Below are 24,648 nucleotides of genomic sequence, written 5' to 3'. Positions count from 1 at the left end.
TGCTCGGGATACAGAGAAAGACAAAAGGCAGTCCTCATTCTTGAGGAGCTCACAATGGTGCCGGGTAGACAATATGCAAATAACTATGTCAAAGAAGCTAGACACGGAAATAATCAATAGAAGGAACAATCAACAGAAGTACTCGAAAGAGATCGGGAAAGGCTTCCTGCTGAAAGCACAACTTTTAGCTGGGAATTTAAGGAAGCCAGGAAGTAGAGATGAGAAGGGAGAACATTTTGCGCATGGAAGTCAGTCAGTGAAAATGTCCAGAGTCGGAAGATGGCTCATTTGAAGGGGAGAATAGGGGAATAAGCATTTATATGGCATGTGCTATGTGCCAGGTACTGTGCTAGACACTTTACAAATGTTACCTTATTTGACCTTTGGGAGGTAGGTGCTGTTATTATCTTCATTTTGCAGTTAAACTGAGACAAACAGAGGCTAAATGACTTGCCCAGGGTCACACAGCTAGTAAGTATACAAGGCTGGATTTGAACTCATTTTCTTGAGCTATTCAAGGAATAGTAAAGAGGCCAGAATCATGGGATTAAAGAACATATGTATGTGGGGATGAAGACTTTCAGAAGACTGAAAGGTGGGAAGGGCAGTTTATGAAGGGCTTTGAACAGCAAACACAAGAGTTTATATTTGATTCTGGAGGTAGTAGGGAGCCACTGGAATTTATTGAGGAGGGGATGACATGATCAGATGTGTGTTTTAGGAAAATTATTTTGACAGCTGAATAGAGGACAGACTGGAGTGGGAGACATTTATGGCAGGCAGACCAAGCAGCAGGCTATTGCAATAGTTCAAGTGCAAGATCAAGGGTGGCAGGGGAGCTGCCTCAGGGTAGTGGCAGCATCAGAGGAGAGAAGGCTATATAGGCAAAGATGTTGTAAAAATAGAATTGATAGACCTTGGCAATAGTTTGGTTATAGGGAATAAAAAAGAGTGAGGCATCAAGGACAATATCTAGTTTGTGAGCCAGGCTGGCAGGAGGTTAGCATTGTCCTGGAAAGGGAACTTTTGGAGGGCAAGATAACAAGTTCAGTTTTGGACATTTTGAATTTAAGATCTCTGGACAGATGTCCAAGAGACAGTTGAAGAAGCAAGAAAGACTTGGTGATCAGAAGAGAGGTTGGGACTGGATAAGTAGATTTAAGCATTATCAGTATAGAGATAATAATTTAACCCGTGGGGGTTGATGAGATCACCATAGTAGACAAAATGTTGTCGTTAGAATTGGAAGACCTGGGTTTGAGTCCTTAATATTCATTAGATGTTGGGCCAGGGGAAAATCACTTAAACTCTCTGCGCTGCAGTTTACTTATCTGTACAATGGGAATGATAAACCTACAAGGTAAAATTCAAAGGTTTGTTGTCAAGGTTAGCAAAATAATACTTGCAAAGTGTGTTGTAAGCCTTAAGGCACTAGGATGATTATAGGAGTAGAAGTAGCAACAACAATAATGACAAAGATAATAATATAAAGCCTTGTTTCAAAAGATTTTCTAACCCTTGTTTGGCAACTTGAAGAAAACCATAATTTCTTTGTTCTCTTCTTATTTTGGAAATAATGAAATTAGTAGAAGTACAATTCTTATATCATGGTGTTATGAAGTATAGATAATTGCCAAAGGCCATTTCTACTATTAGCAAATAATTTTTTTAAAGTGAAATGATAAGGAGAATGCAAATAATTACAAATTTAAAAATTTTTAATCTCTTATCTTGTCAATGCAATAATATTAATAATAATAACTACCATTTACATAGAAACTGTACTAAACTCTTTATAAATATTATCTCATTTTCTCAGTGTGCAAAAAACATCCAAAGTGCAGATTTAAAAAATATATTTTTCATTGTGAATTTATCAATAATCAACACAAACATTTCTATATGCAAAGAACAAGAAATAAAATTGTATGGGAAATTGAACTTTTGCTACATATGGTTTATTTCTTAAAAGTTATAAACATGCAAAATTTAACAAGATAATAACAGAGTTGCTCTATTTATGTCCTCTTCTATACTTTTTTGTGTTTCTTCTGTCTACTAAAAGTGTTTTGCTGATTTTTGGGGGGGTGGATCTAGCACTACCCACTCACCTTTATCTTCTCATTCTGATCTCCCTACTCCCAACTCAGTCCACCAGACTTCCTTAAAACAAGTATATGATTAAGAAAACCCTTCACTTGACCAGGCAGATATACCTTGAGTATTTTTTTTTGGAGGGCAGTTGGGGTTAAGTGACTTGCCCAAGGTCACACAGCTAGTAAATGTGTCAAGTGTCTGAGGCTGGATTTGAACTCAGTTCCTCCTCACTCCAGGGCTGGTGCTCTATTCACCGAGCCACCTAGCCACACCAACCTTGAGTATTTTAGATGAAGACCATCCCTCCTTCTTGTTCTTCCCACCCCCAGCAATGTTTTTACAATGATTAAAGCTGTTTTTCAGTGTACTATAATTGGGACAATTAATTTCTTTTTTTTTTTTAAGCAATTGGGGTTAAGTAACTTGCTCAAGGTTACACGGCCAGGTGTTTCTGGGTGGGTGCTAAGTGCCTGAGCCCGGGATTCAATCTCCATGTCTTCTCAACACTGGAGCTGGTGCTCTTACTCGCTGTGCTACCTGGCCGCCCCTGGGACAATTAATTTCTTCAGCTCCCCCACGAACTTTCAGATTGAACCACTAGATTATGGAATTGATTAAACCACAACTGGGAGAATGCTCAAATCCCAGAAAATAGTGCCCTACCCAGGAGGGTGGTTCTGACCCAGTCATGGGGGTGTGCAATCTGAATGGGAAGGAGAAAAAAAAAGATGTTTGAGGACAATCCTACACTAATTTCCAATTCAGAGGAACTTCTGGAGGCTTCATGGTTCTGGGTGTTCTTTGTGGTCATACTGAGTATTCTTGATGGATACAGAATCTCTGGTTGGACTGAAAATGAATTTAACTCTGAGATCATCATGGCCCTCTTAATGGCATAATTATGCTCCTAGAATTAGAATTGTCCTATCTGATCAGAACTAGGTGTCACAAGTACAGACCTCTATACTCATTTCAATTTAACAAATCTTAATTAAGTTCCTAAAAAGTATGTAGAATACTCTGCTAGGCACTGGTGGAGAGAGAAAATTGAGCTAGGACTTTGCCAACCCTCATGGAGTTTATTGTTAGAAGATTATTGGTATTATTAGGGTTTGAGAAATTGCCTTGTCTAATACTCTGCAACCTCATCCAATCTGGAAAATGAATTTCAAGACACTCTTTGGTGGCCTGCCTCCTTTTTGAATGATTACTTTTAAATGAACTTTCTACCTGTTAATGGATTTAGAGAGAGAGAGATGACCCAGTGCATAGAAAGCTAAATCACAGTCAAGAACAGGGTTCAAATTTTGTTTCTAACATACACTGGCTGTGTAACCTTGGGCAAACCACTTAACCTCTTAGTGTCCTAGACAACTCTCGTAAGCCTAGAAATTGCAGAGAAAGCATTGATCTGCATTGGTAGAAGGAGCTCAATTTTTTTAAAAAGGTAATCAGCGTTAAGTGACTTGCCCACAGTTACACAGCTAGTTGATTGTTCTGAGGCTGGATTTGAATTCAGGTCTTATTGACTCCAGGGCTGGTGTTCTATCTACTGCATGTCCAACTCTTTGCCCATGGACCATAGCACACCAATACTGTACATGGTGTTTTCTTGGCAAAGATACTGGACCAGTTTGCCATTCTCTTCTCCAGTGGATTAAGACAAACAAATGTTAAGAGACTTGTCCAGCATCACATAGCTAGTGAGTGTCTGAGGCCAGATTTGAATTTAGGTCTTCCTGACTCCAGGACCAGCACCCTATTCACCGAGTCACCTAACTGCCTTTAAATTTTTTTTTTAAAGTTCTATTACCTTAGGGCCCAAGTTGGAGGGAAATTCATTATCTGGGCCTTAATTCCTATACATTGGGAAATATGACTATCCAAATTGAATCCTATGGTTTGATGAAAGCTTCCCACTCTGTCTGTGTCTTTCTAGCCATATGGAATCAGAGATGCAGGCTGTCATCTTATGGGGGCAGAGCAATAGAGGGAAACTCTGACCTTTCTGATAACCGTTTCAGGGATCATCTGGCATTAGTTTGCAATTTTTCATCTTCCATCCAAGACCCCTGACTTCTATATTAGGGTGAAAGAGAAAAATTGTAATCATTCCCTTCCCTTTACCATGGTTCATCCATCACATAATGGAAATTCCCTCACCTTTGGGTTTGTTTCCCAAACCCATCAAACATATGGGCAATGATTAGGTTTGCCTTTGGATTTTGAATTTTATTTTTATTTTTAAAAATAATTTACCATTATTACACTGTCATGATTTGGTTTTATTCTAATGCTTCTGTTCTTAAATTTTCTTAGGACCTTATAATTGGCAACATTTGTCCTGTTCCCTTTTCACTGTTCCTCCCACCCCACCCCTTGAAGCCAGTTGCTTCTGCTCTGATTTCTGCCATCTAGCTTTCATTGGCATGCACATGCAGATTTCACCTCCAAGCAGCTATTTTAAATATATCAGAATTGTCCCTGGAAGATTTCCTTCATAAAAGTTGATTCCAATCAATTTACTTCAATTCATTCTGAATTACTTTCGATTCTGCCTTTCATGAATCCAATATTTCTGCAATGCATTCTCAAGAGGGTTTCAAATATATTGTTTAGGGATGGGCTGAAGTAGCCCAAAAATAATTAACATAGTTGGGCAAAGACAACTAAATGATAAAACTGAAATCCAAGCTACAGATGTACACTCATTTTCAGCACAGAAAGTGCCAATAAATTGCAACTTAAGCTTTCTAGGTTGAAAACCTGCATCCACAGCAGCAGGCCCAATGTTTATGAGTTACAGTACTTTAATGGATGGACAAAAGCCAATCTTGTCACCATGGTATAGTATATAATCATGGTCTAGTTATGCATCTATAATTAATTAGAATTGCCCATGGAGTATCTTTGTAGCAGACCAAAGATTTCCTGAATGTTGCAATTCCTCTAAAGCCCCCTTGTAGGTTGTGTTTTTAGAGAAATACATTTTTCTAAAGTGTCTGGAAACATTGAAACTTTACTAAACTGAGCATTCCTCTTATCATTTCTATCCCAAACAGTTTAATGTTAGAGACTAGTATTTAAGTAGGCTGATATTTTCATCTTATTTATTTTTTTAACCAAGATCTGTGATTTCCTTGGTATAAGAATCAAATAATAATAATAATATTTATATAATGTTTTAGGTTTTCTTTTTTTTAAAATGCTTTATTAGCTTCTGGTTTACATCATTCATTTCCGCCAGATTTTGAGTTACAAATTTTTCCCCCATTTTTCCCCTACTCACCACCCCAAAATAACGATCCCACAGGATATCCCCTCCTCCAATCTGCTCTCTCCCATATCTTCTCCCATACCCCCTTCCACTTTTCCAGTAGGATAGGGTGGATCTGTATGCCCCAATGCCTGTATATCTTATTTCCCAATTACATGTAAAATAGTATTAATAATTGTATTTATATATTTTTAAACATTTGATTTTAAAACTTTGAATTCCAGATTCATTCCCTTCCTCCCTTGTCACCCACCCTTAATGGGAAGATAAGCAATTCAGTATAGGTTGTACATGTGTAGCTATGCAAAACATTACCATAGTAGATATATTGTAAAAGACTGACTATATTTCCCTCCCTCCTATCCCACCTCCCAATTGTTCTATTCTCTACTTTGATCCTGTCCCTTTTCAAAAGTGGGTGCTTCCAAATTCCCTCCCTCCCCAGCCTGCCCTCCCTTCCATCATCCCCCCTCTCATCCCCTTCCCTCCTACTATCTTGCAGGGTGAGATACCCTATTTATTGTGTATGTCATTCCCTCCCTGAGCCAAATTCAATGAGAATAAGGTTTTGCCTTTTTGCCTTCCTGTACTTCCCCTCCATTGTAGCCATTTTCCCTTGCCTCTTCTATATGAGATAGTTTACCCCTTTCTGTCTCTCCCCATCTCCTCGCATTATACTCCTCTCTCACCTCTTAATTTCACCTTTTAAGTATCATCCCTTCCTATTAAATTGGTCCTATGCCCTCTATCTATGTATACCTGTAAACATATATACACACATTCACATATGTATTCATATGCCCATACACCCTCCTATATAGACACACACACATATACACACACACATATTTCTATTCCTTTCAGCTATTTTCATACTGAGAAAAGTTTCATAAGTTACAATTATCATTTTTCCATGTAGGAATGTTAATAGTTCAACTTTGATAAGTTCCTTATGATTTCTTTTCCCTGTTTACCTTCTCAAGCTTCTCTTGCTTCTTGTATCTGAATGTCAAATTTTCTATTCAACTCTGGTTTTTTTCATCAAGAATGCTTGAAAGTCCTCTATTCCACTGAATGACCATATTTCCCCCTGAAACATGATACTCAGCTTTGCTGGGTAGGTGATTCTTTTTTTTTTTTTTTTAAAGCAATTGGGGTTAAGTAACTTGCTCAAGGTTACACGGCCAGTTATAATTTCTGGGGGTGGTGCTGAGCATCTGAGCCCGGATTTGATCCAGGTCATCCCGACACTGGAGCCGGTGCTCTTACTCGCTGAGCCACCTGGCTGCCCCTAAGCAATTGGGGTTAAGTAACTTGCTCAAGGTTACACGGCCAGGTGTTTCTGGGTGGGTGCTAAGTGTCTGAGCCCGGGATTCGATCTCCAGGTGTTCTCAACACTGGAGTCGGTGCTCTTACTCACTGTGCTACCTGGCCGCCCCTGGGTAGGTGATTCTTGGTTTTAATCCCAGCTCCTTTGACCTCCAGAATATCACATTCCAAGCCCTTCAATCCCTCAGTGTAGAAACTGCCAGACCCTGGGTTATCCTGATTGTGTTTCTACAATATTAAATTGTTTCCTCCTGGCTGCTTGTAATATTCTCTCCTTGATCTGGGAATTTTGGAACCTGGCTATAATATTCCTAGAAGTTTTCTTTTTGGGATCTTTTTCAGGGGATGATTGGTGGATTCTTTCAACCTTTATTTTGCCCTCTGCTTCTAAAACATCAGGGCAGTTTTCCTTGATAATTTCTTGGAGGATGATTTCTAGGTTCTTTCTTTGATCAAGGCTTTCAGGTAGTCCAATAATTTTTAAATTATCTCTCCTGGATCTATTTTCCAGGTCACTGGTTTTCCCAACGAGATATTTCACATTGCCTTCTATTCTTTCATTTGTTTGGATCTGTTTAACAGCATTTTGATTTCTCATAAAGTCACTAGCTTCCATTTGCTCTAATCTAATCCTGAAGGAATGATTCTCTTCAGTGAACTTTTGAGATTCTTTTTCCATCTGGAAAATTGGGCTTTTTAAGGCATTCTTCTCCTCATTGTCTTTTTGAGCCTCTTTTGCCATTTGAGTTAGTCTATTTTTTTAAGGTGTTATTTTCCTCAGTCAGGCTGTTGACTCTCATTTCATAATTTTCTTGCATCGTTCTCATTTCTCTTCCCAATTTTTCCTCCACTCCTCTTATTTGCTTCTTGGAAGTTTTGGTGCAGGTGTTCTGACTTCGCTGCTTCCTCCTGTTCCATACTTTGATCCTTTTTGTCCCCAAAATAGGAGTCTAATGTTGGATTGCTTTGCTTGGTTTGCTTCCTTTGCCTGCTCATTTTGCCACTCAATTACTTGACTTTTGGCTTTTTGCCACATTAGAACTCTGCTACCAGACAGGGGAGCTTCGTACCAAACTCTGGGGTTTCTTAGCTGCTGAAGGTATTAGTTGTGTGCCCTCTTTGAAGCCTCCACATTCTCTGGCAAGCTGATCAAACACCCCAGGACCTCCACCCTAAACTGCAATCCAAATCCAATCAGGTTAAAGCAAGAGTGATTACCCTCAGACTGGTTGCTTGGTCCCCCTACACTCTGCAGGCCAAGAGCTGAAGCTGCCACGTGGGGGCGGCTGCACAGCGGGGCTCCTCAGCAGCTTCTCTCCCTGGGGGGAGAGCACTCCCAACTACTGGATCCCAAAGTCCACACTGCACTGACCTCTCACTTTGTCCTTAGAATCTATGTGTTGATAATTCTGGAAACAGCCACAGCTGCTGGTGGTCTGGAGTCCTTCCACTCAGTGGTTGGTCAGGCCTGCCCTTGGCCTAAACTGTGGGGCTAGGCTCAGCTCCCAGAGAGCTATGCTGGCCAATTCCTGCCAGCCTGCCGGCGTGTCCTCAGCAGGAGGTTAGCTTCTTTGTGTCATTTTGTGGGTTCTGTAGCTCCAAAGTTTGTTCAGAGTCCCCTTTTACATGAATTGGGGGAGGTGGAAGCTAGAGTTCTGTGGAAGTCCTTTCTCTACTCCGCCATCTTGACTCTGCCCCATGTTTTAGGTTTTCAAAGCAATGTTATGTCATTTGGTTCTCATAACAATCTTGTAAATCAGGTACTATTATCATGACTTTTACTGAGGCTGAGAGATGTTAAGTAATTTGCCCATTGTCATACAGCTGGTAATTGTTTGGGCTTAGATCTGAACTCAGGTCTTCCTGATTCCAAGACCAGAACTCTATCCACTGCACCATCTAGCTGCTGCTAATAATGGTAGTAACAACTAGCATTTATGTAGTGTTTTAAGATTTGGAAAGCACTTTATAAATATTGCATCATTTTATGTCCACAACAACTCTGGGAACTAAGTTCTATTACTGTCTTTATTTTTCAGATGGGGAAACTGAGGCAGACAGTGATTAAATGAATTCCCCAGGGTCACATAGCTAATGTCCATGATCATACTTGAATTCATATCCTCCTGACTTTAAGTACAGTGTTTTCCATCTACAAATTATAAAGAAATCTTAATGAGGAAATTGTCTATGAATGGAGATTGGCAACTGATGGTAATATATAGTTTTTGAGAATGCTTGAGGATACTGGGTGGTTAAGTAATTTTCCCAAGGGGACATAGTAAGGACTGTCAGTGGCAGAACTTGAACTCAGGTCTTCTTGATTCTGAGACTGGGCTCTCTGTGGGTGGATAGGATATTTTAGATAGTTCACCTGTTCCTTCTCATAATGTGTGAGAGGCAGAGACAGAGAGAAACAGAGGGAAGGAGACAGAGAGACAAAGAGAGAGATGGTGAGAGAAAGAAAACAAAATAGACATGAACGAATGAGAGCGAAAGAAAAAGAAAAATGAGAACAGAAATTATAAAAATAAAACATCTTAGAATGAAATATACTTTAATATTTCAGTGGATACAGGTGAATATTAGGGGACATTTAAGACAAATTTGGGAGTGGTCATTTTAGTATTGAAGGGTTGTCTTATAAGATACCTCAGGAAGGGAAAGATGTAAAAAGAATGGGGAAAAATATCACAAACAATATGAGTAGCCATAAAAAAAAAAAAGGTGATGGAGATGAGACATCAACAATGAGAAACTCGTGTATCTACCTTTTCCTCCTTACAAAATCTTTGTGTATAACCTGCACATACATTGAGACTATCCTTGGTGAAAATATAAAAAGGAAACAGGTAGTCTTTCACAAATGATATTCTATAGCATGCCACAAATGAATAGGATGTCCTAATTTTATATACAAGTGATACCTTCTGCCTTATAGATATATCTAACACTAATCATTGATATCCTCCTACCACTTTAAACAGGGCATCATATCCGTGAGAGAAAAGTATAATAGTTAGAAAGAGTCTCAGGGAATTTCCTCGTCCCACTCACTTGCTTTCAGAAATGAGGGCTTAAATTATCCATGACAGATATCATATCTTCACATTTACAGTAAATATATTAAATTATGATAATTTTAGGGAGTTTCTACACCAGAAGTTCCTTAAATCAGTGAAATCATGGATCTAAACTCACTGCCTCCAAATAAATTATAATTTAAAAAAAAGATAACATTTACATAGCACTTACCATGTGCCAGGTAGTTGCTAAGTACTTAAAAATATTATATTTGATCCTTACAACAGTCCTGGAAGGTAGGTGCTACTGTCACCATTTTATAGTTGAGGAATCGGAGGCAAAGATATATGACTTGCCTAGGTTCACACAGCTAATAAGTGTCTGAGGCAGGATATAAACATAGGTCTTCTTGACTCCAGTTCAGTGCCCTATCCATTGTGTAAAAAGACTGTAAAGGTAGGAAGGGACAAGGTTTTGAAGAGCTTTAAATACCAGATAACTTTATATTTGATTCTGAGAGAAACAGAGTTTATTTCCCTAAGGCAAGGAAGGGGGGGGGGGTGAGCACAATGGTGGGAGCGATCTGCTCAAACCCTTGTTGGAAAAATCTCTATTAAATGTTAATTCTTCATCCTGAATGTTGTTTTAGGAACTTTTAAAAATACATGATGCTATTTCTTACTATGAAAATAGCAGGAAATATTTGATTTAAATGAGATAGGATCAACTGATTTTTCATGGAACATTTCCAGAGGTAAAGTGCAAGGGAAGGTCTGGCAATATGTTTAGGATGTTAACCTGAATTTCCCAAGAACACTAATTTTATATACAGGTGATACCTCCCCAATGCTAGCAGATCCTTCATCTGTTCAATAAGCTATAACTAACACCGCTGTTATCTAACACTAATCATTGATGTCTTATAATTTTTAAGAATGGATCATATCCCTGAGAGAAAAGCATGATAGTTAGAAAGAGCCTTAGGGAGTCACCTGGTCCAGCCCACTTACTTTCAGAAATGAGGGCTTAAATCACCCATGACAGATGGTTATCTTGTGTATTTTTAATGATTTTTATAGATGGAGATTGCCCTTGGCAGTCTGTGTCAGTGTTTAATGATTCCATTGATATGATCTTCTGTAGGATCAAATCAAACTTACTCTTCTGTAACCTAAACCACATTCTCTTCCCTGCCCTCTGTGGAGATGTAAAGAAAACTGTTTAATGTCATCTTTCTAATAATGCTTACACAAATCTGAGGTCTCCTAAGGGAGGGAGTGTATCTAAACTTTGTACTGTACCATAGTGCTCATTATACAATGAGCATTTCATGTTTCTTGCTACTTATTGTAATGGATAATTATGACTCCAAAGGTTCACTTAAAAAAAAAAGCAAACTACATATTCCAGTACATATTGCCAGTGAAATTTATCATCTCATGAACTTATGACATTTTTGGATGTCTTTTAGAATTTTGTTTCACTACTTTTTAGCCACAGATTGTATTTTCACCTCAAGTGTATTTATTACAGACTGATCCATTCATCTTATTTCTTGGTCCTTCAAAGGATGAACATATCATCATTTGAGATAATTTAGAAGAATGTGCCATGTGAGTACTAAGGGCATTTCCCTAGAAGATGACAACATCTATATAGGCATTTCAGTATGTTGGTTACAAATGTCATAATTCAAAAAAAATCAACCCCATCCATCATTTTCGGCTTATATCATGTATTTGTAGAGTCTCTTATCACTGTTCTGCCTCCTTTTCTTAAGGCTAAGAAGCCTGGCTCCTTTCATCCATCCTTGATTTCAGGACTTCATGGGTTACATGCTTTTCATAATGTATAATAAACATATGGTGTTTTGTATACTTCAATGTGCTACATAAAGTTACTTATTACTCTTCACTTCTGGCTTACTGTCCATTGTGTTTCATCACCACATCAGGAATGGGGTTAGGCATGATCCCATTCTGAGGCTAACTCAATGATTAGTGAATCTCTGTCTAAAACCACCATATCATGAGAAGGCCCAGCCATGATGCTCACTCTCCATTTCCCACTTTTAGTTTATTCTTGGGTCTGATCCAACTGCAAACTGACTTCCTAACCTTCCTGAGGGGTGGACTTAATTTTGAGTCTTACTCAATGACTGGCAAGCCCCTGCCATATCACAACAAGGCTGAGTAATTAGGCCGTGCTACTCACGCTCCACTTCCAGCTTACTCTCTGACCTGTTCCACCACTAAGCTAAGTTGGCTGGTCTTGTGTGGATAGCTTCCTCTTTCCCAATTTACCGTGTAAACACAATAAATGTGCACCCTATCTCTCTCCTTGTCTTTCAACATATACTACAGCAATTGCAGATTCATGCTTCTGATAAAAGGATGGAGCTTCTCAAATTGATACAGATAATAAAGATATACCTCCAAATAAAGAAATACAGGTTTAGGAAAGCCAATCTTTACAATTAATAAGGAATTTTTGTCATGTTTAGCTAAACATGGATTCCTCCAAAGGACTCGCAGCTTTTCCATGTCTCTTAAAAATGAAACAATTGAAGTTATTTACAGACAGAGCATTATTGTTGGACCTGGTTCAAATGTGTTTTAATATAACCTTCAATTTGCAGACTTGCTGGAGAATGAAAGTGAGAAATTAAGAAATCATTCAGACCTGGTTTTCTTGGCTCAAATGCTTGACCTATTCTAGTTTCAGTGCCAGATTAAGTCAAAATTTGAATAGACATTCCAAGAGTTTTAATCTGTTCCAGTTACAAATCAAAAGGTTTTATACATCAAGCTTTTAAAATAAGACTGCATTAGACTCAGTATGAAAAGTATTGGCAGGAGGATAAATGCAAGGTGGAATGCTGGACAGACATAAAGCTTGTGATGGTTAAATTCACAAACCATCTGATTCATGAAAAATGGCATAGTGCACTGGGGACTAGATATGGAACCTCAAGTTGAAATTACAGGTATAAAACTTGATAGAAGCATCCCTACTATCTAGCACATATTATAAACTGGCTTCCAACATTGCTAGGAATAAAATCAAAACTTGATAACTGAAGTCCTTGATAGAACAGAACATATTAATGGAACAATTAATCTCAAATTTTCTGCCTCAGAATTTAGTAATTACAAAGTTCTTTCTTTACATGACCTTATGAGGCAGGGGATACCAGCACTAGTATTCCCATTTTACAGCTGAGAGAGGTCCAGTGACTTGCTCCATGGTTACACAACTAATAAGTGTCTAACGTAGAATTCAAACCCAGGTCTCCTGATTCCAAGACCAAAGCTCTATTCACTACCTCATATTGCATTAACTTGCCCTGACATAAGTGACTGTAGAAAGCTTATTGCTAAAGGGCATAGATTGGTGGCCCATATCTTTTTAACGACTACAACTAAATTTTGAATCTTGGGTAAAGAGAAACTATGATCGATGCAAGTCAGACTGAGTACTTGGGCCAAGATACTACTTCATTCCTGTGTTTGTGGTCTCTAGCCACAAACTGTGGTGCTGGTCAGCTTAGTTCAGTTCATTACAATTTGATTTATGCAACAAATCAAAGAAATAGGCATTTAGTAAGTATTGGGAATAAAAAGATAAAACTAAGACAGGTTCCTGCTCTCAGGGAGCTTACGATATACTGAAGGATGGGGGAATAACTTGTAGGTGGAAAAGTAAATCAAGTACATACTCATGTAATTTTTTTTAAAAAAAGTACAATCCCATAAGGGGGATTTTTAGTGAGGAAACACACTTCCTCTAATAGTACCGATCTGAACTTAAAACACACACACACACATACACACACACATATGTATATATAGTTTCAGAGAGGAAATGATTTCTTCTTCCTAGAATTTTTTTGGAGTACTCTGGACCTTACCTTTGTGTATGTCATAATCTAGTATGTACTATCATCTTTTGATAAGTCATCACTTTTCTTTGATTGTAAGTTGCTACTGGAAGGTAAGAACTGTTTATTTCCTAACACCTTGCACAATATTTTGGGATCCAGAAAGACATTTAATTTATTTATGTTTGCAGGACTAAACTGACAGATAAAGTAAAGATAAATTTATTGTAAAGAACATCAACAAAGTTAAAGTTTTAACTTTTTTTTTGTTTCTTTGAGTACCAAATAAGAGAAAAACTTCCCATTAGATATGTATGTGTGTGTGTGTGTGTGTGTGTGTGTGTGTGTCCCCACTTTTTCCCTAGGGAGTGAGGATGAAGAAATCTTTTCTGTGCCATACTTTTAAAGAACATAGAGGTTACAGTTTATTTGAGTCCTTGTGTTTATCCTGCTACTTAAATTACTCACATTTGGCTCCAGTGACAAACACGTTCATTAATTCCAGAAGTTCACTCTATCACTATGTGCAACAAATATTTGTTGAATGAATGAATCCTGCCTGAACATCTGTACTGCACTACTCTAGACTGATTTGAGGGACCCCAGAAGAATAAGAAACAGTGCACTATAAAATGAAAGTTACAAGGTCTAAAATCAGGGTTCCTCCTTGCTAGCCAGGAGTGAGGGATGAAGTCAGGCAAGGGCTTTGGATGAGAGCTTCACCACAGACTGATTTAAAACATGGGCCCATCGAAATAACTATAAGAATTACTCATTTTTCAAGAAAGTAAATCACTCTGGGGTTTCCTGCAGAAAAATTAACTTCTCTAGGTAATTAGGATTCTCTTCAAGATACTTATTTGATAGGGAAAAAAGAGGCCTTTGAGTACTGGTGGGAATCTTGGCTACTAAGTGATGAGAAGCTAATGATTTACAGCACTGAAAATAGTAGCACTATTCTAATTATGTTGACACATGGACTGTTACAATCGGCACTCAACACGAAAACTTTTGTTGATTAATGAATGAGAATAGTTACAGATGACTAGTTTGAGTTACATGTTCGAATAAACTATACTTCTAAGTCCATATGTACCTTCCTTTGCTGATGACTGATTGTAGTGCTTAGTTTGAATTGATCTTAATTTAGATTTAGTTAAATTCACCAAGTATTTATTAAACACCTAACATGTGCCACCCTCTTAGGCATGGGGATACAAAGACAAAAAAAGTCCTTATCCTCAAGAAGCTTATATTCTACCGAATTTATCTTTTATGCAGATACTGTCTTTAAGGTTGATAAAAAAGACAATTTCTTTTCCCTCTCCATGCTATTATCATAAACATCTTTTCATCTCTCCCAGCCTCACTAATTTAGCTAAACTGTGTGTCTAATTTTACTGATCTCACTTTGAATCATAACAAGTTTGGTCCTAAGCAAGTCTTTTTTTTTCCTCTTTGGGGTGGGATCCACAACATCAGTGTGGATGCCTAGGGCATCAGATATATGTCTGTGTAAAGTTTGCTGTTTTTTTAAAATTTATTTTAAGATGCTAACAATATGGAAAGGTAATATAGCTGATATAATGAACTTCTTTTATAGATTAGTTAAAAAAAAATTAAACTGCCACAAGAATCTTCAATGCCTTCTCCTCCCCAAATCCAACAACTGCCTATAAAACAATGACAAAATGCTAATTTAGATGTGGAAATAAACCCTGCAAAGAAGAAAATCAGAATTAACATGTGAAAGAAACTTGACAATAGAACATGTGAAACATATCAACTTTACTTTGTGTGGTCACAATAATTTTAGAAAATTTTTGAGAGTCTAATTCATTGTTTCTTTTTCGCAAGAGAAAGGATTGAATGTACATGAAATGTCTAGTTCAGAAACATGTTTAATTAATTTGAATCAGAAGGCAAAGAATGCATAGATCACTTTGAAAAATCCTTCTTTCTCAGTTCTTTTCATCTATAGAATACAATTTCATTCAAATAAAACTTACAATATCAATAAATATTTCATTTCTTCTACTAACTTTTATTTTGGAAAAGTTTCTCTTAGGGAAGAAATATGAATGGACATGAAAAATTTGATGACTTAGAGGGGAAAACTGACTTTTAGGAGCTAAAAGGTTTCTATTTCTCTGTTCCAACACTATCAAGGACAGAAAGATACAGAGACAGGGTTATCGAACATAACCTATTATGTATTATCAGATAAATTAAAAATACTAATGTTTTCCTCATTATGAAAATGGTATCTGACATTGGAGAAGAGAATAAAAGAAAATAGGACAAAAAGAAAAACAGATCTTATGATGGGGAAGAGAAGTAAATGACTATATTTGTCCCAGGGGAGTATTTGAAAAATTTATTTCCATCAGTTATAGTGTTTACATTTTCCAAAATGATTATATCCTGTTCACTTGGTAATCATCATTTAGACTCCTTAGTGTACTTTCATGTCAGATTTTATATACTGAATTCTTAAATGATTGCTGTGTGGGATTCACACTTAAAAGTATAAATTATACTAACAAATTAAGTATCTCAGATTTATCCTATACTTTTTATACTATAGGGTTGTAAACTGCTGTAACATTCCCTAATAGTATTGAATTTTCATTCCTCAGTGTAATTTTCATTAGAAGAAAAAAAGCAAGTATTTGTGTAAACAGTACCATGTACAATGGTGAAAGGTTAATGAATAATTTCTAAATAAAGGATATCATTTTGAATGTACACAAATTAAAATATTCTCCTACATGCTTATTCACTTTACACTTCAAGAAACCAATGAAGACAAAATGACAAAAGGCAACTTTTTATAAGGCCACTGTGGCTAACTCTGGGTTACTAGAGTCAATACAGCAGCCACTTTTCAATTTCCGAGGTGTCTTGAGGTTAGAAGTTGATTCCACTAAGGCAAACATCAAGTAATTTCAATGTTGTCCAGAAGACTGAATGGCCAGATTTCACAACCACTTCTTTCAAATGTATTGTTCAGGTCAGGTTACTTCACAGCCAGGTCAGTAAAGGCATCAGAGACCTTGGTGTTGACCTGTGCTGAAATATTTGCTGGGATGATATTCAGATAAATGTCATACTGCTGGTCCATGCCAAGATAGCTGTCACTCATGAGATAAAGTGTATAGATATACCTAAGATATAAAAATAGAACAACACTGTATATCAGTACATCTCAAAATTTTTGGTCTCAGGATCCCTTTATACTCTTGAAAATTATTGAGTACCTCCCAAAGAGCTTTTGCTTAGATAAATTATATCTATTGATACTTGCCATGTTAGAAATTAAATGTCTTAGTATTATTACAAAAACAATTTTTAGCACAAGGACACCCCTGAGTCTCAGGGGACCACCAAGGGCCCATGGACCACACTTTGGGAACTGCTGCTGCAGACCATTTTTTTTTTCTGGTGAGGTGAAAATCTAATTCTAAATCTTTGAGAATATTGGTTATGAAGTTCATCTTACCTTCCAGATGTTTCAGGAGTATAAAAAGCAACAGAGACAGAATTTCGATTTCTGATGTACCCCACTCTTTTCAAAGCAACAAGTTCTTTTTTATCTATTTCTCCTAGTATCAAAAACCACCCTTCATCCTTGGATTTGGGAAATCTAGGAGCAACAGCTTTGCTGTCTTGTTTTCCCTAGAAGAGAAGAAAAAAAAACTAAGAATTAATAGAGTTGAGAGCTTTTTCCCAGCTTTCTTCTTAGTTGAGCTTAAAAAGTTTACCCTAACTTTGTGTTTTGAAAATAAAATAACTCACATTTACGTAGTGCTTTTTTTTTTTTTTTTGCCTTTTGGAGGGCAATTGGGATTAAGCAACTCGCCCAAGATTACACGGCTAGTTTTTTTGTGTTAAGTGTCTGAGGCTGGATCCAAACTCAGGTCCTCCTCACTCCAGGACCAGTGCTTTACTCACTGCTCCACCTAGCCGCCCCTTACATTGAGCTTTAAAGTTTGCAAAGTGCAGCCTTCATAACAATCTGTTACATAAACAGTGTCAACAGTATTATCCCCATTTTACAGATGAGGAAAGTGTGGTTATGAGAAGTTAAGTGACTTGTTCTTGAGCAAACAGCTAGAAAGTATCTGAGGTAGAATTGAAACTAGGTCTTCTGTCTATAAGGCTAGCATTTTTTCTATCATTATCATATTGCTTCTTAAAGAATCATCCTGAACAAAAGTAGTTGACCTCAACCTTCTCCTCCTTTATCGTACTTGAAATGATTTTGCTTAGGCTTCAGTCAAGATTTTCAAGGTAAAGCACTGATTTTTGTGGCTATAACTGTGGAGACAGATATTTTCACTGAAGAAAGGAACCCAGAGAAGTGGTTTGAAGAAACAACCACTGGAAATGATATCTTAGTAATGGAAAGTTATTGAAATAGCAAGTATACTTTTTTGGTATGTGACCAAAGGGGGAAAAGAGAAGAGGAGAGGCATGAAGAACTTTTAATATTAGTGAGAACTTCTGCTAGAAGTAAGAAACCCTGTAAAATTCAGTTAGTAACTATAATGAGAGAAAATGGTCTCATCCTTCATGTATTATGCTATTAAAAACAAATTCATATGTATGAGTTTTAATATTCTTAGGGGAGCAAATTAATTCAGGTTTCAGAAGCAGAGAAGAACAAAGTATTTAGGATTTTCAAGTAATTTCTGAGGTACCATATTACACATGTTGAATCCTTTGGTAGAGGACAAATGCACGTGAGGAGCAATGACTAATGTCAAAAGACTAGACCCTGTCTGCTTAAGGCTATGTGAGAAAACAGAATTCATGAATTACATGACAGCATTAGTCATCTAAGAGATATGCATGGTGGTGTGTGCTGGTATCTGGGGCAGAGTATTTGAGAATGGAAACTGAATACTATACCTTCTGGTACCCCATGTGGACTCTCTGCAAGTTGACCTGAAGCACATACTCTTGATCAGTATGTAACTCGATCCATTTTTTGTCATCTCGTCCATCTGTTGCCAAAGTTGGGATACACAGTTCGTTCTGTCCCTCAGCTGAATCCCACGAGCCTTTAATACTCAAGTCAACATCTATCACTGGCAAATGAGACAAGAAATTCCAAGCCTAAAAAAAAAGACCAAAAAATAAATATGAAACCCCTGTCAATTAAAACTGGATGATTAACTAGAAAATATTGTGTTCTGTTTTTTGAAAGCTTTATTAACATAATGAAGAGGATATAAATACTTTGAGGTCATTACCCGAATATGTGATCTTCTTACTGCTAACATTCCCTAATCAAACAGCTTATGAACTGAGATAGTCCTTTACTACATGGCAAAATATATTGGGTTTTAAAATGTGTAAAATATTTTTGAGAATTATGTGTCCGGACATTCCTCTAACTTCTAAAGCAGAAGGCATATCTTAGGGGTAAGAATTCAGGAACCTATCACTCAACCCGAAAAATGCTCATAATAAGCAAGAAGCATAAAGTGTTATTTTTAGTTTCGTAGCAATCACTGAACACTGATGATCTGTACTTTTTTCAAGGTTCACTGGCAATGAAAGTAAATTTTTCTGGAATAGTTTTTAGTTTTCTGAAAGGAAAGCATTTTATAGTGCCCCCTGGTTGCTCCAGAAAAATATTCTGAGAAAGCCAACAATGATGGCACATGTCAAGGCAATGGACACCAATGAACTTTGATGGTTTCACTCCTGCTTTTTTAATTGAAAGATAGTAGTGGGAAATGAGGTTACAAGTCCCATGTGAAAAGACATTGCAAAAAGGCCCCAAAGCAATTTTATAATTAATTGCAGTCTTGGTTTCACAATATTTACTGTAATGGTGGTGCCAATGTCCTAATAAAACCTTTGTTTAATGACAACTTTAACAGTTAATATCCTAAAACTTATCATTCAAGGATATGTGGAAAAAGTCTTTTTAGTTTTTCTTACAAATTTTCTTGTGAGCTCTGACTTCCTTTTCTGAGATTTTTTAGTGCTTCTAAGTACATTCAGTTGAAATGAAGTAGCTTGATGAACTAAACTTCCCCTAAAGTAATCTAAAAAATGTAAATCCAAGTACTATTTTTCAGAATCATTTTACATTTCAATTTCTAGTCCTATGGTTAGTCTTGGTCATCTGAAATTATGACTTATACCATATCATAAATATGGTATTTATTATTTATTACTTAAAGTAGCCTCCCATGCTGTGCTTCTGGATTGACAATGACAGGAAGGCACCTGCAGCATACCAGTCACAGAGTGGAGACCAAAACCAGTCAGTGAGAGTTGTTTTAAGAGTGTCCAAAGTGGGAAAGGGAGCATGAGGATATATAAATACACACATTCCTGTGTGAAATATTTAATGTTGTGAGGCAAAGCAAAGGCGTTTTCTATAGAAAGTGAGATTTCACCTTTCCCCCCACTCGTGCCATCAAATCGGGTGCCAAGATGACAACTCCCATTTCTACCCTGGTGGGATATTATTTCACAAAGGCAGAATAAAACAGATTTTGTCTGTTTTAAACCTTTATACAATTCATGTTTTTGGACATACAAAGCATACATATGCCTATGTGTGTGTATATACACATGTATATATATGTGTTACACACATACATTTTCATGTATATAAAACATGAGCTATTTTTGAAGAAACTGCTAAGACATTTCAATACCAGCCAAACATATTTATCTGAGGATTAATCTTCATCTATTGAATCAGGCGAGAACACTGCCGTGCATACAATTATTTAATTAGCAACCAAATCCTCTGCCAGTCAGCAGTCGTTCCAGGCATACTGATGGGGCAGTAGATGCAAATCTCACAGTCGTACTGCTTTTTCTCATTACTACTGCAATTAGCACTTAAATTGATGCTTTAAACATACTAATTTCTGGAATAATTCAGGATTTGTATGTTACCTGGGATTGCCTCACAGCAGAGACGACACCAGATTGCTCTGCAAATTGAAGCACTTTTGAGCCAAATAACCATCATCATATCAGACAGAGCCAATTTGCATTTGGTTTTAAAGATAACAGAATGGCAATTTATGCAAATAAATTAAGTAAGTTTACTTCTGAGTTCTCCCTGAACTAATTATAACAATGTTCTAATTTTTCATCACATCTAAAACTTGGACTGAAATCAATGTATGTTATGTTAGAAATCTGTTGTTGTTAAAAGAAGCCTTGTTTTGATTTAAATAAATTGTCTTTATTCAAAATTTTGATGATAATTTAGTTAGAATACAGACATTTATTAAAGATATTAAATTTTTTTGGGTGCCAGTTTTGGGTTCAACAGAAACTGAACAGTCAGTCATAGATTTTTACTTTTCATGACCCAAGCACAAAATTAACTTCTTAAAAAAAACCCACTAACACACTTGGTTCTAAAGTTTCCCTTCCTTCAAATCTAGATTTGCCATATGTCAATCATATTATGAATACTGAATGTTTATTTTGGGATACTTCAGATGAAAAACTGTTCAAAAAATAAAAGCCTGTGGTATACGAAGTTTTTTTTGACAATTGTAGTTTTCACCTTCCCAGAAAGAAACATGAAGAGATAACTTACATAATCTTTCAACAGAAAATAAATTCACCTTCTTACAAAAATCATACTGTGATCAAATACTAAATTTCATTAAAAAAAACATTTTAGGTTCTAGAAGCATTAATATATTTAAAGTCTAAAACCTGTAAAGTAACACATAAAGTCTAATACCATTGCTAAAAGAAAAAAAAACCCTACCCCTACTATCATCATAATAAAATGAACACTGAAACTGGAAAAATGCCGATTATGCTAAAAGTTGGTTCATGCTTCCCAGGTGGCGAGGAAGTGAAAATAACACAAATTCCACAAGAAACATAGGAAAAATTAGTGGTTATTAGGAATAAAAAAAATAAGAGCAATACACTGTAAGGACAACAAAATGTATCTGAAAGAAAAAAAAAGGGAAAGACTAAAACAAGGGACTGGCAAAGGTATCTGAAAAGTTCCATGTAGAACTCTAAACTTTTCTAAAAAGACTGATTGAAGGTGTTAACTCTACAACTTTCCTTGACAATGGTATCCTGGTAACAAATACCACTGATATCACTGTGTTATTGTGGGAGGAGTGCAAAACCATTCTTATCATTGCTTCTACTACACAGGGAAGAGACTGTTACCTGTGTCGCATGTGTAGTTTGAAGTTCTCCATCTATAATGGAAGTGAATATTTTTTCTTTTCCTTCACAAGCAGCAATTAATTCGGGAAGGCACTCAATGGGACCTTGGTAACTTCCAGGTGGACCCCTTCTTTTTCCTTGGCTCCATTTCCTGTGAATATGACCACAATGATTACAACATAAAAATTCTAGATCACCATAAATGAAGATTATCTGACAAAGAATTTGTTCTATTCAACAACAGCCAACAAAAATTTATTAAGCACTTACTATGTGAATTTTCAATTCAGAAAATACTTGCGGGAAGTGAGCGAGTTTATTGGGAAGCTGTTTAATACTTCTGGATATGCATTGACTCTTTCAAGCTATTTAGCAAAATTACCACTTCCTGGCATTGGCATTTTTTTTATGGTCACAAATGGACCTCTTCAATATGATTATTTGACTAAAATCTTTAGAAAACATGAAATTAAAAATGTAGCATGGGAATCTCTGGGTCAATAACAGTTGTAATACCAAGAGTTTAGGACAAACAAACCCCACTTATTCAGGACAAACAAATCTTATTGTTTGTTTACAAAACAAGCAACAAATGGAATAGTACCAATGTGGTATCATTATGCAAATCTTGGGGGAGGGGGACTTTTTGTTGTGGAAAGGGGAACTAGACCTGTGAATCCTTGTTATGGAAAACTTTCAGTGAAGAAATTCTCTCTATTGATGCAGGATGGCACTTCTAATCTAAGACAGTTGTCTAAGACACAGAGGTTAAGGGATTTGCTCCTGGACACTCAGCTAGTATATGACAGAATTGTGAGATGTGAAAACAGGTTGGTTTTTTTTTTTACTCTGAAGCTGGCTTTTTCTCTACCACGTTACACTGCCCATCTGTTATGAGATGTAATAATATCTAGTACTTATACAGAATTCTGAGGTGTGTGAAACTCTTTACAAATGTTATCACATTTTATCCTTATAACAACCCAGGGAAGTTATCATCAGCTCCACTTTACAAATAAGGAAACTGAGGCAGAAGGAGATTAAGTGATTTATCTAGGGTCACACGGCTAATAACTGTCTGAGGCTAGATTTGAACTCAGGCCTTCCTGAATCCAAGTCTAGTGTTCTATCCACTCTGCCACCTATCTACCACCACCATAGCTGCCCATGCCACCGCTGCCAACACCACCACTACTCCACAATTATAACCTCTTCTTACATTTGTCATTCATATATATGTGATCTCAGTGTTAAATCCTAAAATACTAGCATAAACTCTTTTTCAAATATGACTAAAACTTATGAGGCTTTGGGGGTGCTGGGACCCAGAGAATACCAAGGCCCAAATACCCCATCAAAACCACTCTGCTGTTGATTGTGCAAGCTTACTCAGCTTAACAGATTTTTAGGGTGGCCTTGGAATGGTCATGGATCAGTTCTCAGTTCCTGCATATCTGTTAAGGAATGTTAAGGGATCCCCTGAACTTGTGACACAATGTCTCATGGACTTGTGATACCGTTTTTGGTTAACAAGTCTTAACTGAGAAAATTAGGTTATCTTGGATGTCAAAGCATTTAACAACATGAGCTTAAAGGAAGACTTTTCAATAATCCTAAAGAGTAATCTATTAAGAGAAACTTTTTCATCCAATTTTATATATGGAAAAATGGAGGCATGAAGAGGTTAAAATCAGATCAAGTTAAGTAAACAAGCAATTATTAAATGCTTACCATGTGTTAGGTACTGTGCTAAGTGAAGAGGATACAAAGGAAGGCAAAAAATAGTGCCTACTCTCAAGTAGCTCAGTCTAAAGGAGGAGATAATATATAAACAAATATATATATAATATACATACAAATATATGTATAAAAATAAAGATTCAGGATAAATTGGAGATAATCTCTGAGGGAAAGTACTAAAATCAAGGAGGAACATGAAGGGCTTCTTGCACAAACTAGAACTTGAAGGAAGCCGGGAAAACCTGGAGGCAGAGATCAGGCAAAAAGTGCGGACAGAATCCTAAAATCTATGTTAGAGCCTTAGTCACAATAACCAAAAGGGATCTTTTTTAGTTGAAACAAAGGTACAATCTAAAATATGTGAAATTTAGGTGCCCGAGTACTAATTTTAAGTGCTATGAAGAAAATCGGTGGTTGAATAAGGCATTAAGCATATACGAACAAAATAATTCTGTACCTGAAAAGATGAAGATGGTGCTGCTCTATGTTTGGCAGGGTAAGTAGAGAAGAGTCATTTATCCATCGACCCTGGATTACCATCTGAATCAGACTGGTAATATTCAGGGCAGTTACCAACCAGCCTTGGTTTGCTGCAACATCCAACATTGCCTAGGAAAGGAAAACACATACATCATAAAAATAATATTACTTTTTTTTGTGGGCAATTGGGGTTAAGTGACTTGCCCAAGGTCACATGGCTAGTGAGTGTTAAGTGTCTGAGGCTGGATTTGAATTCAGGTTCTCCTGACTCCAGGGCCAGTGCTCTATTCACTGTACCACCTAGCCACCCCAGTATTACATCTTACCCTTGTGTCTAAATACAAGAACCTTTTGAATTTGTTACTGGACTCTTTATTTTTTTGCTGTGTGGCTGAATTACATGATAAGACCCAAGCTTCAAATTAGAGCCACTCTCCCTTTTTCAAGATTTAACCTTACTTTTCTCAGTGTTGAAAAAGATAAGGTAAACATTATGTACTCATTACAGTTTGGGAAGCATGTGATAGCTATTTTCAAATATAAGAAAAGTTCTTCCTTGTGGAAGAAGGATGAGACATTTTCTTGCTGGGCCAATAACTAAGAGACATGGGGGAAGCTAAGGAAGGAAAAACGT

At 36.9% G+C, this 24,648-nt stretch overlaps 1 protein-coding gene across 3 annotated transcripts in view; it reads right to left on the bottom strand.

Annotated features, from left to right (window-relative positions):
• Window positions 1-15,378: 15,378 nt before the first annotated feature.
• Window positions 15,379-24,648, bottom strand: part of ASCC3 (activating signal cointegrator 1 complex subunit 3) — a 373,754-nt gene continuing 364,484 nt past the window's right edge. For all 3 annotated transcript variants that reach the window (XM_069077160.1, XM_069077161.1, XM_069077162.1), the window contains exons 38-42: window positions 23,992-24,143; window positions 21,795-21,945; window positions 18,522-18,728; window positions 17,110-17,285; window positions 15,379-16,774 (exon numbers count right to left, since the gene is read on the bottom strand). In XM_069077160.1, coding sequence (XP_068933261.1) covers window positions 16,627-16,774; window positions 17,110-17,285; window positions 18,522-18,728; window positions 21,795-21,945; window positions 23,992-24,143 — 834 coding nt within the window. In that variant the 3' untranslated portion in view covers window positions 15,379-16,626. The remainder of the gene's footprint in view (window positions 16,775-17,109; window positions 17,286-18,521; window positions 18,729-21,794; window positions 21,946-23,991; window positions 24,144-24,648) is intronic.

Source organism: Petaurus breviceps, unplaced genomic scaffold (assembly GCF_028583685.1).
Source record: "Petaurus breviceps papuanus isolate PSGF00001 unplaced genomic scaffold, PetGlider_PUasm1.0 90977, whole genome shotgun sequence".
NCBI classification, from domain to species: Eukaryota; Metazoa; Chordata; class Mammalia; order Diprotodontia; family Petauridae; genus Petaurus; species Petaurus breviceps.
This window is presented reverse-complemented; position numbering and strand designations above follow the sequence as displayed.